The following is a 24,000-nucleotide window of genomic DNA, read 5'->3' as shown; positions in this document are numbered from 1 at the left end:
AGGGAAAAAAGGATTAGATTTAGCCCTGGTTTATTCATTTTTGCCACATTTATTTTCCCAAAGCAGACATTCTCTATCTGAACCACTGATTTACAACATAAATCAACCACATCAGTTTAGTGTTCAGGCTTAATTTCGCTGTACTATTTTTTTCTCGCCAACACATTCAAGGGTGCATGTAAGGTATTAGTGTGTTAATGTGTTTATATGTGTGTGTGTGTGTGTTTTAGCATGTTACTTGATGCTCTAGGCATGATGAGAAGTGCTGATGGTTCATCTTTGCCGCCGCTGGGCTGATACTTGCTTTGCAGTAATTAGATTCAGCGAGGAGTGAAGCAAAGCGATTGGGATACAGAAAGTGTGATTGTGTGTGTGTGTGTGTGTGTGGAAAAGAGTGAGAGCGGTAGTCTTGTCAGGTGTTCTTGTGAAGAGTGGGTCTATTTTTAGAGCTGTCCTCAGTGATGGCTCTGCTGCAGTGTATATACGGCAGATCTGAGGCACAAAAGAACTGCGCTTAACTCGATTTATAACACTATAAACACACACAGCTGTCGGATTACCTCAGAATATGCTGCACGGGTCATATCTGCTATGATCCCTGAGGTTTTATAATGTCATTTGTGTATTGTTGTAGAGAAATATCACTAAACATTGGAGCTGTATGATTGATTGTTAAAAGATTCAAACACCCACAGGATTTTTGGCTTAAATAAAAGTTCAACTTGAAAAGTATCACCACAGTAAACATTAAAACTGTCACATTTTCCGTGTAGGAAATGGCTTCAGTCTTTTTTTTTTCAGCCAAACAGTATTGTTATGTGTTATGAGCAGTTTAACTATCACAGAAGCATTGGATTAAAGGTTTCTAGTTTGCATATGAACTCAAAAAATCACCTTTTAAAGTGACTTCATATTCATCTTTTAGTGCTATACATGGAGTGAATCATTTGTTCAAAAATACTGATTTATCCAGTACTGAGACGAGTGAGTCACTGAATCATTCATTCCAATGATTCATTTAAAGATACAGATTTTCCAGTACTGAAACGAGTGAAGTCTTTGAGTGAGTCACTGAATCATTCATTCCAGTGATTCATTCAAAAATGCTGCTTCATCTAGTAATGAAAACTGAAGTCTTCATGGGTGAGTCATTGAATATATTTAATGATTCATTTAAAAAAGAAAAGCAGATTTATCCAGTTATGAAAAATGATGTTTTCAAGGATGAGTCATTGAATCAATATTTTCAGTGATTCATTTTACAATGCTGATTAATCTAGTAATAAAAAGTCTTTGAGTGAGTCATTGAATCATTCTTTCCAGTGATTCGTTCAAAAATGCTGATTGAACAATGAAGTCTTCATGGGTAATTCATTGAATCAATCTGTTTTGTGATCCTTTTATCCAGTAATGAAAACTGAATTGGTCAAGCATGAGTCGTTCAATCAATCTTTTTAGTGATTCATCCAAAAAGGCAGAATTATCTAGTAATGAAAAATTAATTCTTTAAGGGTGAGTTACTGAATTAATCTTTTCCAGTGATTAATTTTTAAATGCTGATTATTCTAGTAATAAAAAGTCTTTGAGTGAGTCACTAAATCATTCATTCCAGTGATTCATTTAAAAATGCTGATTGAACAATAAAGTCTTCATGGGTGAGTCATTGAGTATATTTATTGATTCATTAAAAAAATGGCAGATTTATCCAGTAATGAAAACTGACATTTTAAGGGTGAGTCATTGAATCAATCTTTTCCAGTGATTCATTTAAAAATGCTGATTGAACAATAAAGTGTTTAAGGGTGAGTCATTCAATCAGTCTTTTCAATTTCAATTCAATTCAATTCCGCTTTATTTGTATAGCACTTTTACAATGTAGATTGTGTTAAAGCAGCTTCACATAAATTAAGTGATACATTTTTAAATGCTGATTAATTTAGTAATAAAAAGTCTTTAATTGAGTCACTGAATCATTTATTCTAGTGATACATTCAAAAACTCTGATTGAACAATGAAGTCTTCATGGGTGAGTCATTCAATCAATCTTTTCAGTGGTTTATTAAAAAATGCTGATTTATTCAGTAATGAAAACTGAATTCTTTAAGCATGAGTCATTGAATCAAACTTTTTAGTGATTCATTCAAAAAGGTAGAATTATCTAGTAATATATATATATATATATATATATATATATATATATATATATATATATATATATATATATATATATATATATATATATACAGTTGAAGTCAGAATTATTAGCCCCCTTTGATTTTTTTTTTCTTTTTTAATTATTTCCCAAATGATGTTTAACAGAGCAAGGAAATGTTCACAGTATGTCTGATAATGTTCTTTTCTTCTGGAGAAAGTCTCATTTGTTTTATTTTGGTTAGAATATAAGCAGTTTTTATTTTTTAATAAAACAATTTAAGGACAAAATTATTAGTTGCTTTAAGCTATTTGATAGTCTACAGCTGTGGTTCTCAAAGTGGGGGTCGCGGGACAATAAAGCGGGGTCGCCTGGGGCCTCATGTATCAACGCTGCGTACGCACAAAAACTTTGCGTACGCCAGGTTTCACGCTCAGAATCGCTCACGTTTGGATTTACTAACAATGAACTGAACGTGGGAATGTGCGCAGCTTCACGCCAGCTTTATGGCTGGCGTACGCACATTTTTTGTGCGTGTCTGTTTTATTTCCATTGGCGACTCCTAGAGGCAGTTGTGTTAAATTGCTCTCTACAAAGTGTCTGAGCCTTGCAATGGCAGCTGTATGAGACGGGTTCAGCAGGTATATAAGGTTTCCATACCATACATTTGAGCAGCTAAACATTAAAGCACAATTTGCAGCAGTCGCCTGTTTTCCCAATGTAATCTGAGCAATCTACTGCACGCACATTGCTATAAAGACACTATCTGAAGATGAATTTGCATGCGTGAATCAGAAACATTACCATTCAATAAATGTGCAAATAAAATATGATGATTATTGATATGAACTTATTGATGATTCCTACTTATCTTTCTCGTGATAAATAGTAGGCAAAATCTGATATGTAGCGGGGAAAAAAAGGAGAAAGAATTCATCAGACGCTGGATTCGAGCCGAGTTCATGCTCGAACGTGTCAAAACATGATCACATGCATCTTACGAGTAGCGCCACTGAGACTGTTGAGAGTGCTGCAACATTTTAGAGATATAAACCACACTATTTCTTTTTTTTTTTAATGCACTCAGTGCGATGTTCTGACCCAACTGTGTTGACCGCATCAGCTAAACTCTCCCACTCTATTTTTTTTCTTTTGTTGTTAATTCCGGAGAACAAACTTGCAAATTACACTGCTTTTCTCCGGTCTACCTCCGAAAGCAGCTCCTCCAATTCACATTCTGTTCAAAGTTTCTCTTCTTGCTTGCTTTTGCCATTGCTTTTTCGTTGGGTTTTGCCATTAGCATAGTCATTACCATATTCATACGGGGGAGGAGGCAGGGAGGGGTTATGTGCTCGTGCATGTAGCGCTCAGTTTCACGTTCATTCGGATGTACAAAAGAATATGCGTGGGATTCGGCGTACGCAGTGTTTCATACATCTGAATTTTTTTCTGCGTACGCACATTTACAGCTTTGTGCGTACGCAATGTTTTAGTAAGATTTCCACGCAAATCTTCGTACATGAGGCCCCAGGTGATTTCCAAAAATCTATATTTTTTTTAATAAACCATAAGAAGGACCATACTTTATCCATAAATTACTGAAGAGAAAAATAGTTGTTTATAGTTACTATATACTATATAGTTACTGTAGTAGCTTTTAGTTCTATTGGATTTTGATGAATTACTGTATATTAAACTTTCTGGCCCATTTACAGCACTCACATGCAAAAAATAAAACAAGTTGCGCCCTTACATGCAAGGTTTCTGTATTTATAACCACCTCAGAGGATATTGGGGGTCGCGAGTCACTGGCATTGTCATTTTGGGGTTCGTGGGCTGAAAAGTTTGGGAACCCCTGGTCTACAGAACAAACCATCGATATACAATAACTTGCTTAATTACCCTAACCTGCCTAGTTAACCTAATTTACCCAGTTAAGCCTTTTAATGTCACTTTAAGCTGTACAGAAGTGTCTTGAAAAATATCTAGTCAAATATTATTTACTGTCATCATGGCAAAGATAAAATAAATCAGTTATTAGAAATGAGTTATTAAAACTATTGTGATTAGAAATGTGCTCTCTGTTAAACAGAAAATGGGAAAAGAAATAAACTGGGGGCCAAAAATTCAGACCTTAACTGTGTGTGTGTGTGTGTGTGTGTGTGTGTGTGTGTGTGTGTGTGTGTGTGTGTATATATGTATATACACACACACACACACACACACACACACACACACACACACACACACACACACACACATACATACATACAGTCAAGGGCAACACGGTAGCTGGAGTTTGCATGTTCTCCTCGTGTTGGTGTGGGTTTCCTCCTGGTCCTCTGGTTTCCCCCACAGTCCAAACATAGGTGCTGTAGGTGAACTGAATAAACTAAATTGGCTGTAATGTGTGTGTGTGTGTGTGTGTGTGTGTGTGTGTGTGTGTGTGTGTGTGTGTGTGTGTGTGTGTGTGTGTGTGTGTGTGTGTGTGTGTGTGTGTGTGTGTCTGTCTGTCTGTCTGTCTGTCTGTCTGTCTGTCTGTCTGTCTGTCTGTCTGTCTGTCTGTCTGTCTGTCTGTCTGTCTGTGTGTGTGTGTGTGAGACCGAGTATGTATGGGTGTTTCTTAGTACTGGGTTGCAGCTGGAAAACGTATGCTGGATAAGTTGGCGGTTCATTCCGCTGTGGCGACCCCTGATTAATGAAGGGACTAAGCTGAAGGAAAGTAAATGAATGAAATATACAGTACAGCCTGAAATTGTTCTTACTCCACAGCATACTGTAAATACACATATAACAAATCATTTTACACAGACTGCATGTTATTTGTTTAATTATTTTTTCAGAGTTGTATTTTAAACATCAAGTATAATTCTCAGTTTATCTAGAAATGTCCAGTGATTTTCATCAGAATAATAGTGTGGAATGAAGATGATTTGTGTTTGTGTCCTGCTAAACTGGCCATTATCATAAATGCCGGTTGACAGTTGTGACACAGGCTCCGTCAGAGCTGTTATGACAGTTATGATAGAGCTGATGGTTACGGCCGTTTGAGATGATAACAGCGGGCCGTCGGGTCCAGATGGACGCCTATCAGCCAGGACCAATGTACCTTGCAGTGCTCTCTGTCTTTTGATCCTGTTGTCTTTTCTTGCTCTCTTAATATTCAGTCTTCAGCAGTTTTGTTGCATACTCGCATGGTAATAGAGGTTGACAGTTCATCAGTGTGCTGTAAAGTCCCATCCAGTGATCTTTCAGGTTTATGCATTAACTTTTGCACAGTCTTTCGCCACAGAAAACAGTGTAAACTTTGCCCCGTTTAGACTAGAGTAGACTGCAAAAACAGATTTCGCCTGCATGGTTCAAATGACCCAATTCCAATTTCTTTCTCCCATGTGGCACAGATCACATATGGCCCATGTATATGTAGGCAGGAAAACATCACATGAATTCCAATTTACTCTAATCAGATTCAGGCTAGGGCTGGGCGATACTGAAAAAAAATTATCATAATATCATGTTTCATATAATCAATATCAATAATTATTGAACAGGTTTAAACAGTCCATTTAGGAATATTAGGATTTTTTTTGTTATTTAACTACTTTATTTAATTTACCAACATTTCTAAGGCAAATATTTTAAATAGTTAAAAACTAAAATATTTCAACAAATTACCTTTTTCCTCCATTTCTTGGATCCAAATAAACTTAAAATAAACGCTTTTAACCTCTCCCTCAACCTCCCGCTGACCTGCAGGTACGCACACACACACACGCACACACACACACACACACACACACACACACACACACACAAACACAAGTAATTGCTGCTCTCTCATTGGCTGTAGGCGATCGCCGATGTTATTTTCAGTCAAAACTCATATTACACGCCATGATTTGAATTGCAGACAGCTCCAGATATTTAGCACGCCAAATATCTCACAGGAATCGGCGACTCATCGGCGATTCTCTCAGATTGCGTCTTTAATAGTTTAATACTTGTCACTCAATTGCACGAGCACCGATTTGCCTGTGATTTCAGGCATTTGGCGACTTTTCAAAACCTGTCAGCGAGTCAAAATCAGGTCTAAAATCATGCAGTCTGAACTCGGCATTAGGTAACACTTTAGTTTACGTCACAATTCACGGTATTATTAAACCATTAACTAACACTACTAGCATAATAATTAACTACTAATTAGCTGTTTATTAATATTTAGTAAGGTAGAACTTAGGTTTAGGTGTTGGGTAGGATTAGGGATGCAGAAGAAGATCATACTGCATTATATTTACAAAGCAATGTAATTTATTTATTTTCATTTCAGCTTAGAACCTGTCATAATCTGGGGTCGCCACATGGGAACAAACCACAAACTTATCCAGCATATGTTTTACACAGCGCATGTCCTTGAAGCTGCAACCCATCTCTAGACAACACCCATACACTCTCATTCACACATATACACTACGGACAATTTAGCCTACCCAATTCACCTGTTCTGCATGTCTTTGGCCAACTGACCCAGTCGAGGCTCGAACCAGCAACCTCCTTGCTGTGAGGCAACAGCACTACCTACTGCAACACCGCGTCGCCCTTACAAAGCAATGTAATGCTTCCTAAATTACAATCGCTATATATATATATATACATCAATTTAAAATAATCAATTTCTGGCCATTGGATATTAGGCATTGATATATATATATATATATATATATATATATATATATATATATATATATATATATATATATATATATATATATATATATATATATATATATATATATATATATATATATATATCAATGCCTAATATCCAATGGCCAGAAATTGATTATTTTTTATAAATTGTTAAAATATTATTATTATTATAATTTCTGTAATGTTGACTTACTTTTATTAGCAGTTATTTATTTGAATTGGGTACTTGTTTATTTATTAACAAAAATCATTGATAAAATAAATTATAATAAATGTTGTTGTTGTTGTTGTCGTTATTATTATTATTATTATTGTTTATTAACAAAACTTATTGATCAAATTATTATCAATAATAATAATAATAATAATAATAATAATAATAAATACTTTTTATTGTTATTATTATTATTATTATTATTATTATTATTATTATTATTATTATTATTATTATTATTATTATTATTATTATTATTATTATTCCTATAATTGTAACATGCTTTTTTAGGCAGTAATTTATTTTCATTGGGTGCTTGTTTATTTTACTTTTCTGTTTTGTTTTTTGGCACATTGACAGTAATACATTATTTGAATAAGCAGAGATTCAAAACACTCCCACTCAGTGTTTTATCTACTCATTATTTATACAGAAAACATGAATAATTCATGTGCGTGCCACAGTTTTGATGTGTTCTTGTTGCTGTAATCAGACATCAGAATGCAGTTGCTCTACTTCTGGAAGAAGGGAAAACACACTTCCTCCTCTACGTAGCGTTGCATTGACCTCACACTCCTTCCACAATTACCATTGTTTCTAGACCACAAACCCTTCCACCCGATTTCCTTTCCTTAAGAAAATCACCTCACGCTTCTCGATCGAGTAGGAAATCCTCTTCCTGCTTGTGTGTTTTGACAGGAAGTGAGCGGGATTGAAGGTTTGGTACTGAAACATGGACGGTTTAAACCTCGTAATGAGAATCAAGACTCTTTCCCTTCTCTTCCTCCACAAGACTGAACACTTATGTTGTCTGCAGCATTGATGTTTAATTAGCTCTTCAATATATTGTCTATTTGGAAATCTGGAGTAAGAAACTCCAACAGGTTTTTGCCAAGTTAATCAAATAAATGGTGACCGTATTTTCAGTTTTAGTGTGAACCTCCCCTTTAAAACAAATGTGTTTGATTCAGTTCTATGGTTGTTTTGGCCTCAGGGTCTCTGCCAGTCACATGATGGCTGATATAAATCAGAATTTAAATGTAATCATGTTCTTCATCAACCTCAGTGAATGAATATTATTAATTCTAATTGTTTATTGATCAACGTTGTTATTGCATATATTGCTGTTCAGTGCAACAACAGCTTGTAACCCAATGTTAACGCATGACCAGGTTGCTTTATTGCTTTAATATCATATAGGTCATGTGAAGTTGCTCTCCTTCTCGTAATATGAAAGCAGATCTCCTTATTGTCATGCATCCACTGTTCCCGATCTTAACACTGCATGTGTTAATTACTGTGCAAGTCATTTACTAGATTACTTCATGAGCTAGGCATCAGTGTAGACATTTCAATGTAATGAAACGGGTTAATTGAGGTGTTAGTTAAAGTCTTAAATCTCAGCCTCAATCATTTTATATCATGACAATTATGTATTGCAATATAATCGTTTGGTTTCTGTTAGGAATACATTTTTCGTCTACAGTGGGTCTGGTTTAAAGTCTGGTATTTTATCTGATTGATTAGCTTAGCAGTATTAAAGACTCGGATCACAAACATGGCTTATTCTATTAGTAAATATCATACTTCAATATATAAATGCATAATAAATCAGGGCTCGAAATTAACTTTCTTACTTGGTAGCACCGGTGCTCCTAATCTGAAATATTTAGGAGCAGCAGAAAAAATTTAGGAGCACCCACCAAAAATGAATGATATATTTGATAAGTTGTATATTAAGGGATTTATTGTATTTGAAAACAACATCAATTGCAGGGGACTAACAAAACCCAGAAACAACTATCTAACTAATGCTGTGATGACTTAATATTTGTGCAATAATTCCAAAATGAATGTTGAATAATTATAAAATATTAATGATGATAATGATGATGATGATGATGACAATAATACTAATAATGAATTATATTTCTCATCATCATGCTGCCTTAAATGTGCTTTAATGTAATGTCATATTTTCATTTAAAAATCAAGTGAAATGTTAAAAAATATATAAAATTGAGTTTTTTTGGGGGATTTCTTGCAATACCTAGTTTAAATTTAAATGTATTATCTTCCTATTATACAGTGGGGATCGAAAGTTTGGGCACCCCAGGCAAAAATTTGTATTAATGTGCGTAAAGAAGCCAAGAAAAGATGGAAAAATCTCCAAAAGGCATCAAATTACAGATTAGACATTCCTTTAATATGTCAAAAAGTTAGATTTTATTTCCATCATTTACACTTTCAAAATAACAGAAAACAAAAAAAATGGTGTCTGCAAAAGTTTGGGCACCCTGCAGAGTTTATAGCATGCACTGCCCCCTTTGGAAAGCTGAGACCTGACAGTGTCATTGATCGTTCTTAATCATCATCTGGAAAGACCAAGTGATGTCAATCTCAAAGGTTTTAAATGCCCAAAGTCATCCAACTCATCTGACCTTGCCCCAACAATCAGCATCATGGGTTCTTCCAAGCAGTTGTCTAGAAAACTGAAACTGAAAATAGTTGATGCTCACAAAAAAGGCAGAAGGCTATAAGAAGATAGCAAAGCGTATTCAGATGCCAATATCATCTGTACGGAATGTAATTAAGAAATGGCAGTCATCAGGAACAGTTGAAGTTAAAGCAAGATCTGAAAGACCAAGAAAAATATCAGACAGAACAGCTCGCAGGATTGTGAGAAAAGCAAGTCAAAACCCACGTTTGACTGCACGATCCCTCCAGAAAGATCTGGCAGACACTGAAACTGTGGTACACTATTCCACTATAAAGAGATACTTGTACAAATATGGTCTTCATGGAAGAGTTATCAGAAGAAAACCTCTTTTACGTCCTCACCACAAAAAAACAGCGTTTGAACTTTGCAAATGAACATATAGACAAGCCTGATACATTTTGGAAACATGTTCTGTGGACCGATGAGGTTAAAATAGAACTTTTTGGCTGGAATGAGCAAAGGTACGTTTGGAGAAGAAAGGGCACAGAATTTAATGAAAAAAACTTCTGTCCAACTGTTAAGCATGAAGGTGGTTCAGTCATGCTTTGTGCTTTTATTGCAGCCAGTGGCACAGGGAACATTTTACGAGTAGAAGGAGAAATTAATTCAATAAAATTTCAGCAAATTTTGGATGGTAACTTGATGCCATCTGTGAAAAAGCTAAAGTTAAAGAGAGGATGGCTCCTACAAATGGATATTGATCCTAAACACACCTCAAAATCCACAATGGATTACATCAAGAGATGTAAACTGAAGGTTTTGCCATGGCCTTCACAATCTCCTGACCTCAACATTATTGAAAATCTATGGATACACCTTAAAAGAGCAGTGCGTGACAGACAGCCCAGAAATCTCAAAGAACTGGAAGACTTTTGTAAGAAAGAATGGGCAAAGATACCTCAAACAAGAATTGAAAGACTCTTGACTGGCTACAAAAAGCGTTTACAAGCTGTGATACTTGCCAAAGGGGGCAGTAAAAGATATTAACTCTGCAGGGTGCCCAAACTTTTGCAGACGCCATTTTTTTTGTTTTCTGTTATTTTGAAAGTGTAAATGATGGAAATAAAATCTAACTTTTTTGACATATTAAAAGAATGTCTAATCTGTAATTTGATGCCTTCTGGAGATTTTTCCATCTTTCCTTGGCTTCTTTATGCACATTAATACAAATTTTTACCTGGGGTGCCCAAACTTTCGATCCCCACTGTATATATATATATATATATATATATATATATATATATATATATATATATATATATATATATATATATATATATATATATATATATGGGAATTAGCTAAATTCACTAAAGGCTGATTTATACTTCTGTGTCAAGCGCACGCATATGCTACGGCGCGGCCTATGCGTAGACTCAAAGCTCTTGCCGTGGGCATTGTTTAAAACCAAGTTAAACTCCGCAAACCCAGTACCGAGTCTGTGACGTCATCGACATTCACTTTAAGATTTAAAGGGTTAGCATTTAACCAGATCCCCTTAAGTGGTTTCGTTTGAAAGTGTAGAATCTATATTTTATGCACATATGCATCACTTTGGTTTTTATTCTACTGTACAAAAGTTATTTACACTTAAATACACAATATTTTGGATACCCAAGCTGGGTATTTTACATTGGTTCATTTTCATATTTTTCATATGACACATGTACAAGTTGTAGCTCAATTGAAAGCACTTGCCGGTGCTTATACAGTTCTGGCATTCTTTTAACTGAATTATATTCACATATCAAACAATTGTTGAATGAATCGCGCTGTTTCCATGGCGCAGAAGTGAAAACAATACATTTATGATCAATAAGCAGCCCCAGATAGCTCAGACAGCTGTCATCTCTTACCTTATGCTGTGCGCTTCAGGGCCATTTCTCCTCTATTTTTGAGGGGATGTACATAAGTAATCCTTTAATAGGTCTGACGTGGTCCAAACACAGTGAATTATGTTTAATCAAACAAAAGAATAGTGAAATATGAAAACAACGATCGATTCCTGTGGCTTGTACAGCACTACTCATTAGTTGGAGTACAATAACTTTTGCATAGATTATGGTAGAGACATTTTTCTTTTTTCCTGTGATTACAGACATGTGCAGGAACCACCAAAATTATTTACAGCAAGCTAGACCACACAGAACCTTAAAGGTACACTTTCAAATTTGTGTTTATAAAAAAAAATACAATAATCGCCTCTTTTTAGGTATTTATTATAACACAGACAACATAAACAGTTATTTTAAACACTTTCAATAGTGTTTTATGAAAATTCAAAGTTTTTTTTTTTTTTTTTTTTTTTTTTTTTTAAATGATGCCAAATTTTTGCATTTACACCTCTGCATGTGGATTTAGGAAGCTTTTAAATTTGGGTAGTCAAAATCCAGGTGGACATCCCAAAATAACAGCAGAGTTTTACTGGTTAAGAAAATGTAAGCAAAAACTGCATTTGTTTCAGAAAAACTGAAAGAAATAAGACTTTTTCCAGAAGAAAAAAATATATATTTGAAAATGTTAAACATCATTTGGAAAATATTTGAGAAGAGAAGAATTAACAATTCACAGGAGGGCTAATCATTACTTCAATATGGAAACAGAGCTGTTGCAGGGAATTTATAGTTGTTTTTTTTTTTTTTAGTTGGTTGTCATTTTAACTGTGGCTCATCTTTGTGGAGAACGAGTGCAGTCTCGTCCTGCTGTAGTCACATTTTGAAAAGGTTTGGCATGAAAGGAATGATCCGGAAGAGCTTCAGTCGATGTTAATCCTATCTGTCTGTCTCTCTCTCTCTCATTTCCTCTGCTTCTCGACTCCCTTGTGTAAAGGCTGGAGAGGATCTTTGACAGTTGTGCTGTTTTCAGCAGTAGAGGGATAACAGTAGCGTTTCACAAGGAACTAATATCTCAATTTGTATTCTGAAAAGCCTCTCGGAGCTTTGTAAAGAGCATGACAAATTATGCCTACATCAACACTTTTATAAACCCATGGATTCTCTTTTTTAAATGTATGGATTAATTGATCAAAACCTTCATTGATAAAGTAAATAAATCTCAGTTGTGTATTTTTGCATGTCTTCTTTTATTGTTTGGTGCTGAACAAAGTGTTATTTGTTGGATACTACTGAATATCTGCTGTCATTATGAATTAATTAAAATAATATAACCACTAGTAATAGACAGTCGTTTAGCTTAAAATTTATTTAATAATTATGGATATAAAATATATACAGTTGAAGTCAGAATTATTAGCCCCCTTTGATTTTTTTTCTTTTTTAAATATTTTCCCAAATTATGTTTAACAAAGCAAGGAAATTTTTACAGTATCTCTGATAATATTTTTTCTTCTGGAGAAAGTCTTATTTGTTTTATTTTGTCTAAAATAAAAGCAGTTTTTAGTTTTTTAAAAACCATTTTAAGGTCAAAATGATTAGCCCCTTTTTTAATAGTCTACAGAACAAACTATCATTATACAATAACTTGCCTAACTACCCTAACCTGCTTAGTCAACCTTATTAACCTAGTTAAGCATTTAAATGTCACTTCAAGCTAAATGGAAGTGTCTTGATAAATATCTAGTAAAATATTATGTACTGTCATCATGGCAAAGATAAAATAAATCAGTTATTAGAAAAGAGTTATTAAAACTATCATGTTTAGAAATGTGTTGAAAAAAATCTGCTCTCAGTTAAACAGGAATTAAGGAAAAAATGAACAGGGTGGCTAATAATTCAGGAGGGCTGATAATTCTGACTTTAACTGTATATAATTTTATTTATTTAAAATATTATCTGTTTAAATTTAGTTTTCTTTTAATGTTTAAAGTTGTACTTTTTAAAAATCAAATCATAATATTGTGTAAACAAATCTCTAGATATTATTTGCATTTTTAGCTTGTGTCTGACGTAGAGCCACTGTTCTTGAAAAGTTACATGCCTTGTATCAGCCTATTTCATTTAATAAATTGGCAGTTTTGGAGCTTTGGTGTTGCCGCCTGTTTATAATATATATTTTGCATTTTAGCTTTTTTTTTTTTTTAAATAAACTGTGTTATTTCAGCCACATCTGTCTGTAACCCAATAGGATAGATTAGAATAATAGAATAGAATAGAACAGAATAGAATAGAATTGAATAATAGAATAGAATAGAACAGAATAGAATAGAATTGAATAATAGAATAGAATAGAATGTAATTGAATAGAATAGAATAATAGAATAAAATATAATAGAATAATAGAATAGAATAGAATAATAGAATAGAATAGAATGTAATTAAATAAAATAGAATAGAATAGAATAGAATAGAATGGAATAGAATAATAGAATAAAATATAATAGAATAATAGAATAAAATAGAATAATAGAATAAAATATAATAGAATAATAGAATAGAATAGAATAGAATAATAGAATAAAATATAATAGAATAATAGAATATAATAGAATAATAGAATAGAATAGAATAGAATAATAGAATAAAATATAATAGAATAATAGAATATAATAGAATAATAGAATAGAATAGAATAATAGAATAAAATATAATAGAATAATAGAATAGAATAGAATAGAATAATAGAATAAAATATAATAGAATAATAGAATATAATAGAATAATAGAATAGAATAGAATAATAGAATAAAATATAATAGATTAATAGAATGGAATAGAATGGAATAGAATAAAATAGAATAGAATAGAATAAAATAGAATAGAATAGAATAGAATAGAATAGAATAGAATAGAATAGAATAGAATAGAATAGAATAGAATAGAAGTTCTTTATTATCATTGTCACACAAGTACAATGAAATTTAAAAGTGCTCTCCTGTCGCTGCAACAATCATTTGTCTATAATAAATTAAGCATTAGAAAATTCAGTCTATAATAAATGAAGCATTTCACTGCATATCATACCGTGTATGACTGTCTGTGACGAATACAAATTGATTTTGAAAAATTAGTTTAATTTGCTAAAATGACTCGCATAAATAATATAAGAATTAATATATCTAAGACAGAAGTATAATGCACCTTAATCTAAAACTGATGCGCTCCATGTCTTCCGTCTTCATGGTCATGGATGCTCTTTTGTTGTTTTTCTGCTTCTCCATAATGAGCCTCTTTTGTTCCTGAAATGCACTCTGGGTGAAGCAGCGCGTCCCTTGATGTGACCCTGTTACCGTGGTGACGTAATGACGTGCTGATTGGTGGTTACTGTAACGACTGGCCGTCCCGCACCTGAGCTCGTGTTTTTTTTGTTGTTGTCAGGCATTACATCATCGGGGATGATGTCATCGGGGGTTGTTTTGGTCCCAGTGCTGAGCTGGAAATCTTCCAAAATTTCCCTCAGTAAAGCCTGTCCATATCTGCACGCCCACACGGCTTCTGTACGCACAGGCCATCAGGAAATGTTTGATGCGCTTGAGAAACACTAATGTCTGAGCATAAATGATAAAAAGCTTCATCATATCACTAGTAATATTTGATCATTTTAGTGCTATTGTAGTAATATTATAATTATTTGTTTAAATTATTAAAATAATGAATGCCTTATTGAAGTATACATGGCATGGTTTACTCATCATTAGATTTTATTTACAAATATTTTAATAAAAATAAAGCTATAATATCTTCTCTAATATTTGAAATGATTTTATTTAAATAAAATATTAAATATTTAAAATATTAAAAATTCTAAAATTAAATAATCATTATTTAAAATCAGTATTAATAGGATAAATTACGTTTATGAAACCATCTCATATAATTAGTAATATTTTTTTTAGACTACCATTGTAGTAATGTTATAATTTCTTTATTTTAGCAATATTTTAATATTTGTAAAACATATATATGTTATAGATTTATTAAATATTAATTGATTTAGTTAAAATATAATGGGTAAACTATGCAATGTACACTTGTGCGCATAAAAACTTTTATTGTTTTACTTATCTTAGTTATTAAATATCAATTTTAATGGGATACATTAAATATAAACCTTCATCACATATCATTAGTAATACTTTATTATTTGAGTAGTTGTAGTGTTTTTAATGATTTTGTTAAAGTATAAAGGGTAAACTACAATGTAAACTCAAGCACAACAAAAACATTCATTATTTTGCTAATATTAGTTATTAGATATCATTTTCAATTAAATATGTTAAGTATATGAAACTTTTATTACATATCATTAGTAATATTATATTATTTGAGTACCATTGTATTATTATTATAATTTTTTAGTTAATAGTTATTTTAATACTTGAAAAATGTATATATGTTATGAATTTATTTATTATCTTATCATGTTTTAAATTTTAATGTAAATTTAAATATAATAGTGGGTGAACTATGCAATAAAAACATTCATTATTTTACTAATCTTAGTTATTAAATGTCATTTTCAATGAGATACTTTAAGTATATGAAACCTTCATCACATATCATTATTAATATTGTATTTTCTGAGTACTAATATGGTCATATTATTATTATTATTATTATTATTATTATTATTATTATTATTATTGTACTTTTTCATATTTGTAAAAAAAAAAAAAACACACATATACAGTTAAAGTCAGAATTATTAGCCCCCTATGATTTTTTTTTCTTTTTTATTTATTTTTCCCAAATGATGTTTAACAAAGCAAGGAAATTTGAAATTTTTTGATAATATTTTTTCTTCTGGAGAAAGTCTTGTTTTATTTCGACTAAAATAAAAGCAGTTTTCAATTGTTTAAAAAACATTTTGAGGACAAAATTATTAGCCCCTTTAGACAATTTTTTTTTCAATAGTCTACAAAACAAACCATCATAATACAATAACTTGCCTAATTACCCTAACCTGCCTAGTTAACCTAATTAACCTACTTAAGCCTTTAAATGTCACTTTAATCTGTGTAGAAGTGTCTTGAAAAATATCTAGTCAAATATTATTTACTGTCATCATGGCAAATTTCAAATAAATCAGTTATTAAAGTAAAGTAAAAATCTGCTCTCCGTTAAAAAAAAAAAAAAAAAAAAAAAAAAAACGCAGAAAAAAATAAACAGGGGGGCTTATAATTCTGACTTTAACTGTATATATATATATATATATATATATATATATATATATATATATATATATATATATACATATAATTAATGAAACAATAATTATAATCACAAGTTTATGAGGTATAGTAAAAAATAATAGAAATAATTGATTCATTTACTACGTATTGCCTTGGTGACTGTCTCTCAGACAGATATAATGTATAATGTGTCAGACATCAGCATTGTGTTGGACATTTGCATAAGTCATCTGATTGGCCGTCTGTTGGTCTGCATTGTTCATATTTCCCTTTGTTATTCAAATGGTGATTATCATAGAGTGTCAGTCTAGGTCACGGGCAGACATCAGAGCTCGCCTGTCTCAGAAAACAATCAGCGCTTTATATCATACACTCACACACACAGACTGACCACTGACTGACTGAACCAACATTTACTATATTACTTTATGTTGACTGACAGAGAGAGAGAGAGAGAGAGAGAGAGAAATAGCCTACTGTAACGTCTGCAATTATATAAAATACATCAATAAATGCAACATATATGAACAAATACATCCCCTTATAGACTCCGAAATGATAACAATTACAGGAAAACTACACGCAGCATAGATTTAGTCCTTATTTGGGTTCAAAAACAACATGCAACATATAGGCCACAGTCAGTGCAAACCTCTCATCTGTATATTTAATCTTCACCAGCACATGTAAGCTCTGTTAGAAAGCAGTTCTGTCATTTAGGGTTCATAATAGGGTATATGCCGAAGCATGCTAATGGGACTTTTAATTTGCCAGTAACCTGGGTTTAGTGCTTCCGGCGAACTGTATGCCAATGGTCTGCTTTCTTTAAAAATCAGCGATCTCCACTAGCTGAGTGATATCCGATATTAAGTGGGTCTCAAATTGTACAAGAAGCACTGCATTACATTACATTTTCCCCCACCATGTCTGAGCATTTATTTAACCCCAGTATATGCAATGGAGCTTCTGCGCTAGTCTGCCGATTCTGATGGGTGCGTGCGAGTAAACGGCTTTTTGTCTCGTTTAACGCTTGAGCAACTAAATGAGTGCTAAAGTTTATTTAACTGAATGTATTTTAATGACATTACAACATCGATGCTGTAAAAGGAACTGTATAAGATGGAAAAAAGTTCACAATAACAGGTCACCGGAAGTTTATCAGTATGGGAAAAACACTAGCTCGGCATATACCCTATAGTCCAAAAGGCGATGATAAACATGGCAGTTTGTTTATGATTCAGGTTGCAGAAACAATTTGCTCCTTTGTTTTGTCGGCTTTTCCTTTGTTTTTTCACACTTTACTCTCGCGTTTGTCCGTTTCTGAAAGGATCCGATGTCAGAAGCACTTCAACAATCACAAATGGGTCCAAGAATGGGTCCATCGTCCTACTTGACCAGAGATCAGATGTGGCTGCAAAGTGGCCGCAGAAGTATAAACCAGTCTCAGCCTAAAAGAGCGGGGTCACGTGACTCCACGTGTAGAATAACTCATTAAAAATTGATCTGGAAAAATTTGACCGATTATAGGTTCTGAATGTCGATTTCGATCACTTTCCGATTTATCGCCCAGCCCAAATGAAACAATACAAAATCAATTCTAAAAAGCACAATTTTTGTAAATGTAAATAAACACTATACCATCTTTATTGTTTAAATAATTAAATGCGATTAATCTTTGTTACACCTTCAAAAGTCTTAATTTTTGCGGCCAAATGTTGTAAACTCTCTTGAAATGCTCTGTCACAGGCCTTAAAAAACATATGCGAATGATAAACCTTCACTCTATTTTGGTAAATCTTAGCAGTGACTCTAATCATCCTCTGTTTTGTGGCACCTGGTCAACTACAATTCAGACTCAGCATTGTAAATCCTGAAAATCCATGCACACGTTGGGATATCGATGCTGAAACCATATATTGTGCAGCCCAAGATACACTAGAAAACTAATCATGTCTGCAAGTCCCTGTAAAGCATGAAAACCCATTGTGTGTGTGTGTGTGTGTGTGTGTGTGAGAGAGAGAGAGAGAGAGAGAGAGAGAGAGAGAGAGTGTGTGGTGGGGGTGGGGAGTGAATTGGCAGCGTTGTCATAGTAACACGGAGGATGTCAGTGAGCCATGTGCTCTGTGCTTCTGTCGTCTGCTGTCCTCCATCTCTCCGTCTCTCCATGTTTCTCCGTCTCCAGGCTCTCTCTCTCTCTCTCTCTCTGTCTCTCTCTCCTCCACGGTTGCCATGCCGACTGCCTGCAGCGCTGACTATGAGCGGAGGGGAGCGTGATAATGACATTACTCTCGCTGGGCGAACTGTGCTCATCCTTCATTTCTCTTGTCTCTCCATCCCTCTCTTCCTCTTTCCCCCTCTGTTATTTCCATATCTGCTCTTCACCCGTTGCATGCTCTTTTATTATAATTTTCTCGTTAGCGCTCTCTTCTTCTCACACAGCGTCTGTGTGAGCCTGTGCTCTTCACATTCAACACTTCTGAGTTGACATGTCATGAACGAAATGCTACGTTTCATCGAAAACTCTTTTTACTGGTGTTTTGTTGAGACAAACTGTGCATGTTACGAACCAAGATCAGAGGTTTGATTTCCAGGAATTATAAATGAATCTAGTGTATACATGCTTCTTATTCTGCAAACGCTGAATCCATCAGCCAAATCATTTACATTTGCTTGATTTTCATCAGGGATGTCCAGACTCGGTCCTGGAGGGCCGGTGTTTTGCAAAGTTTAGTTCCAACCCAAATCAGACACACCTGGGCTAGCTAATCAAGCTCTTACTAGGCATTCTAGAAACATCCTTGCAGCTGTGTTGAAGCAAGTTGGAGCTAAAATCTGCAGGACACTGGCCCTCCAGGACCGAGTTTGGACACCCCTGATTTACATGTATGCATTTAGCAGACTATTTTATTTAAAGGCACTTACAAAGACGAAAAAATATATTTAACATTTCAAGAGTTCACACTTAGCTAATGATCAATAAAGCATAATCGGCATGCTGTGCCGGGAGAGAGCCCTGAGCTTGTAATGTCCTCGAGTCCAGGGCTCCCTCCCGTTAGAAAGGCGAGAGGGGAGTTTGAGCTCAGGTAGGTCTCGGGAACTCCCCTGCTTGTCGTCCTATGAGAAGTGTAAACTAAGGTTATCTTAGATGATCATTTTAATTCGTCGATTGGCTATGGTGTATGTCTTTGGACAGTGGGAGGAAACCGGGAAAAACACACGAGGTGAACATGCAAACTCCGCACAGAAACGCCAACCGGCCCAATAGGAGGTTGGATCAGCGGCATTCTTGCTGGGCTGCCGTGTCGCCCTATTGGAAAAAAGGGGGAAGTAGGGGTGGAACTTCCAGACGAAGATAACTGGAGTGAAAAGCTCTGGTTATTTATAATGCGTCCAATAGGGCAGATTACGGAGCTAATATGGTACCAGCCGTGTTGATCATAAGCACACGATCCTCTCGAAATTAGTTTATAAATAAGCCACACTTGATATATACACTCACCGGCCACTTTATTAGGTACACCTTACTAGTACCCTGTTTGTCTTGAGAACTGCCTTAATCCTGCAAGCCGTAGATTCAACAAGGTTCTGGAAATATTCCACAGAGATTTTGCTCCATATTGACATGATAGCATCACACAGTTGCTGCAGATTTGTCGGCTGCACATACATGATGGGAATATCCTTTCACCACATCCCAAAGGTGCTCTAGTGGATTGAGATCTGGTGATTGTGGAGGCCATTTGAGTACAGTGAACTCATTGTCATGTTCTAGAAACCAGTCTGAGATGATTCACGCTTTATGACAGGGTGTGTTATCCTGCTGTAAGTGGCCATTTGAAATGGGTACACTGTGGTCATAAAGGGATTGACATGGTCAGTAACAATCCTCAGGTAGGCTGTGGCATTTACATGATGCTTAATTGGTACTAATGGGCCCAAAGTGTACCAAGAAAATATCCCCCACACCATAACACCAACACCACCAGCCTGAACCGTTGATACGAGGCAGGATGGATCCATGCTTTCATGTTAATGAATAATGATGCCAAATTCTGAACCTACCATCTGAATGTCGCAGCAAAAATCGAGACTCATCAGACAAGGCAAGGTTTTAACAATTTTGGTGAGCTTGTGTGAAATGCAGCCTCCATTTTCTCTTCTTAGCTGACCTTTTGAACACAATATATTTAATTTTGAGAAACATTTAAAATATTTTAAAGCAGTAAACATGTCAGGCTAAATTAATTATTGACTTGACTTCTGCTGTCTTAATTCGTTTCAAAAAACAGATTTTTTTACAATTTAAAATGACATATTTTCTGCTGGAGATACTGTTGTCCTAAAAAAAAATAAACTGAAAAAAATTGTACACATACCTTAGTAACGGTATTGCAAAAAATATTAACGGTTTTAAAACCTTGGCTTTTCCAAACCGCGGTATACCTTGAAAACGGTTATCGTCCCATGCCTAGACAGGAGTGGCACCCGGTGTGGTCTTCCGCTGCTGTAGCCCATCAGCCTCAAGGTTGGACATGTTGTGTGTTCAGAGATGCTCTTCTCCAGACCTCGGTTGTAACGAGTGCTTATTTGAGTTACTGTTGCCTTTTTAGCAGCTGGAACCAGTCTGGCCATTCTCCTCTGAACGAACTGCCAACTATACCAGCATATGTTTTACACAGCGGACGCCCTTCCATATGCAACCCAGTACTTGGAAACACCTATACCCACTCATTCACACAATACACTATGGCCAATTCAGTTTATTCAGTTCACCTTTGGCGCATGTGTTTGGACTGGGGAGAAACTGGAGCACCCGGAAGAAACCCACACCAACCATGGGAAAGCGTGCAAACTCCACACAGAAATGTGAATAGGCCTAGCCGGGACTCAAACCAGTGACCTTCTTGCTGTGAGGCGACAGTGCTAACCACTGAGCCACCATGTCGGCCAGATTTGTGACCTAATGTGTTTGAGATGAGCCGGTGAAGGCAGAAAGAGGAACTGTGAGCGCTTTCTAAATCTAATATGTAGACTTTGCTTTTTGCTGTAACCTTGAGGATGAGTAACCACCGTATGCATCGCTTATCCATATGTGTGTATGAGTGTGTGTTAGAGTGTGTGCACCAATTTGTTAAAGGCTGTACATTTTGCAGTGTGTGTTGTAGTGTGTATTTGTAGTGCTGTGTTACGTGTGTGTGTGTGTGTGTCTGTTCACGTCAGTCTGTGTTGTAGTGTGTGCATTAATGTGTGTATTAGTGTATTCATGTGTCTGTTGTTGTTGTGTGTGTATGGGTGTGCATAAGTGTGGGTTGCAGTAAATGTGTGAATGTGCATTTATAGTGTGTGTGTGTGTGTTTGCACGTCAGTGTACGTTGTACTGTGTGCATGAGTGTGTGTGTATGTGTGTGTGTAGTAGTAGTTTGTGCATAATTGTGTTAAGTGTATGCTTGAGGCTGTGTGTGTGTGTGTGTGTGTGTGTGTGTGTGTGTGTGTGTGTGTGTGTGTGTGTGTGTGTGTGTGTGTGTGTGTGTGTGTGTGTGTGTGTGTGTGTGTGTGCGTGTGTGCGTGCATGAGTGAGTGTTGTGTGCGTGTGTGCAGGAGTAGTGTTTGTGTGGTGTATTCATGTGTGTGAGCGTATTTATGTGTGTGTGCATTAATGTGTGTTGTAGTGTATTCATGTGTGTTGTGTGGGTGTGCATAGTTGTGTGCTGCAGTGAGTGTGTGAATGTGAATTTATAGTGCGTGCATGAGTGTGTTTGTGTTTGCAAGTCAGTGTATGTTGTACTGTGTGCATAAGTTTGTGTGTATGTTGTAGTGTATGGATGTGTGTGTTTATAAGTGTGTTGTGTGTGCATTATTGTGTTTAGGGTATGCTTAAGTGTGTGTGTGTGTGTGCGTGCGTGAGTGTTGTGTGCGTGTGTGCAGGAGTAGTGTTTATGTGTGAGTGCATTCGTGTGTGTGTTGTACTGTATGCATGTTTGTGTTCACAAGTGTGTGCATTCATAGTGTGTGTGTGTGTGCGTGTGTGTGTGTGCATGAGTGTGTGTTACAGTTCATTCGACTGCGTGTTGTAATATGTTAATGTGTGTGTGCATGAGTGTGTGTTGTACTGTATGCATGCGTGTGTTCACAAGTGTGTGCATTCATAGTGTGTGTGTGTGCGCGTGCATGAGTGAGTGTTGTGTGTGTGTGTGTATGAGTGTGTGTTATGGTGCATTCGATTGTGTGTTGTAATATGTTCATGTGTGTGTGTGTGCATGAGTGTGTGTTGTACTGTATGCATGTGTGTGTTCACAAGTTTGTGCATTTAGAGTGTGTGTGTGTGTGCGTGTGTGTGTGTAGTATGGCAGGCACCAGCGGCTCTCTTTCAACATCAGTGCAGGGAGGGAGGAGGAGGAGGTTCCTATTAAAAGCCCCCTCTTCTCCTCCTCCCCCTCCACACACACACACACACACTCACACACACTCACACACCCCCTGCTTTGGACACAAATGAACCGGGAGTGTTTAACAAAGCCAGCCTGGATGCGTGAGGTTGTTTCTCTGGTCACAGTCTCGGCTAATGGTGCATAAAGCGCTGCGCGTGGAGAACACACACACACACACACACACACACACACTCACACACACACACAGACAGAGACAGAGAGGATGGGGAGGGAGTGAAAGTGCTGTCAGCCATTTTTGCCTTTTTCCTCCTCATTCTTCATGCTGTGTGGATCGGCGTTGCTCCTCAGCGGCAGGAGACTCTCACCTCATCACCTGAAGAGGAGGATTTCTTCTTCAGCACTGTTGGATTTGTCGTCTCTGCGTTGTGTTTATGCTTCTCTTCGTGGAGCTGCTGAACAGACAGATGTCGTCTGCACCTGACAGGGATTTTGCTTGAAGAAGGAGCCGTGTTTTCCCCAATCCAGCGCATCATCTACGCTAAACACACACACACACACACACACTCCCCCGCCTTCCCTCGGAAAGATTCTCCTCGTTTCCCCTGCAGGAGGAGGGAGAAGGGAAGACTCGCTGGAGGGGGGAGAGACAGCGAGAGAAGACGGGAAGATTAGCAGGATCCAGCAGGATGCTTAAATTTCGCCCTGCATCTGCACCTCCATTATGAAGCCATTAGTCAGTGGTGGCGGCCATGGAGTCTCCAGCCAGGCTGATAAAAGCCCCGTAAGTATCGACCCTACAAACAAAACACTCCAGTCGCTCGTCTGACGGGATCAAATACAATGAATAGCGTCAAACGCGATCATATCAGTGATAGCGGCAGTGACATCGGTCTGATCGCGTGCATGCAGGTGTGTTTAATAGTGGTTTGATGCAGATGTGTGTGTGTTGTG

The 24,000-nt window shown here is 35.8% G+C and overlaps 1 protein-coding gene and 1 long non-coding RNA gene across 51 annotated transcripts in view; both read left to right on the top strand.

Annotated features, from left to right (window-relative positions):
- Positions 1–24,000, top strand: part of LOC147840916 (uncharacterized) — a 639,653-nt gene that overhangs the window by 159,398 nt on the left and 456,255 nt on the right. The window lies entirely within an intron of this gene.
- rapgef2b (Rap guanine nucleotide exchange factor 2b) overlaps positions 1–24,000 on the top strand; it is a 257,487-nt gene that overhangs the window by 134,846 nt on the left and 98,641 nt on the right. For 6 of the 50 annotated variants that reach the window (XM_087281904.1, XM_087281902.1, XM_087281907.1 and 3 more), the window contains exon 1: positions 23,697–23,830. The exons of the other annotated variants lie outside the window; for them this stretch is intronic. In XM_087281904.1, the coding sequence (XP_087138030.1) occupies positions 23,771–23,830 (60 nt within the window). In that variant the 5' untranslated portion in view covers positions 23,697–23,770. Of the gene's footprint in view, positions 1–23,696; positions 23,831–24,000 lie in introns of those variants that run through there. 50 annotated transcript variants of the gene reach the window in all.

This window comes from Danio rerio, chromosome 14 (genome assembly GCF_052040795.2).
Source record: "Danio rerio strain M-AB ecotype USA chromosome 14, GRCz13ab, whole genome shotgun sequence".
Lineage (NCBI taxonomy): Eukaryota > Metazoa > Chordata > Actinopteri > Cypriniformes > Danionidae > Danio > Danio rerio.
The sequence above is the reverse complement of the archived record's forward strand: the minus strand, read 5'-3'. Positions and strand labels throughout refer to the sequence as shown.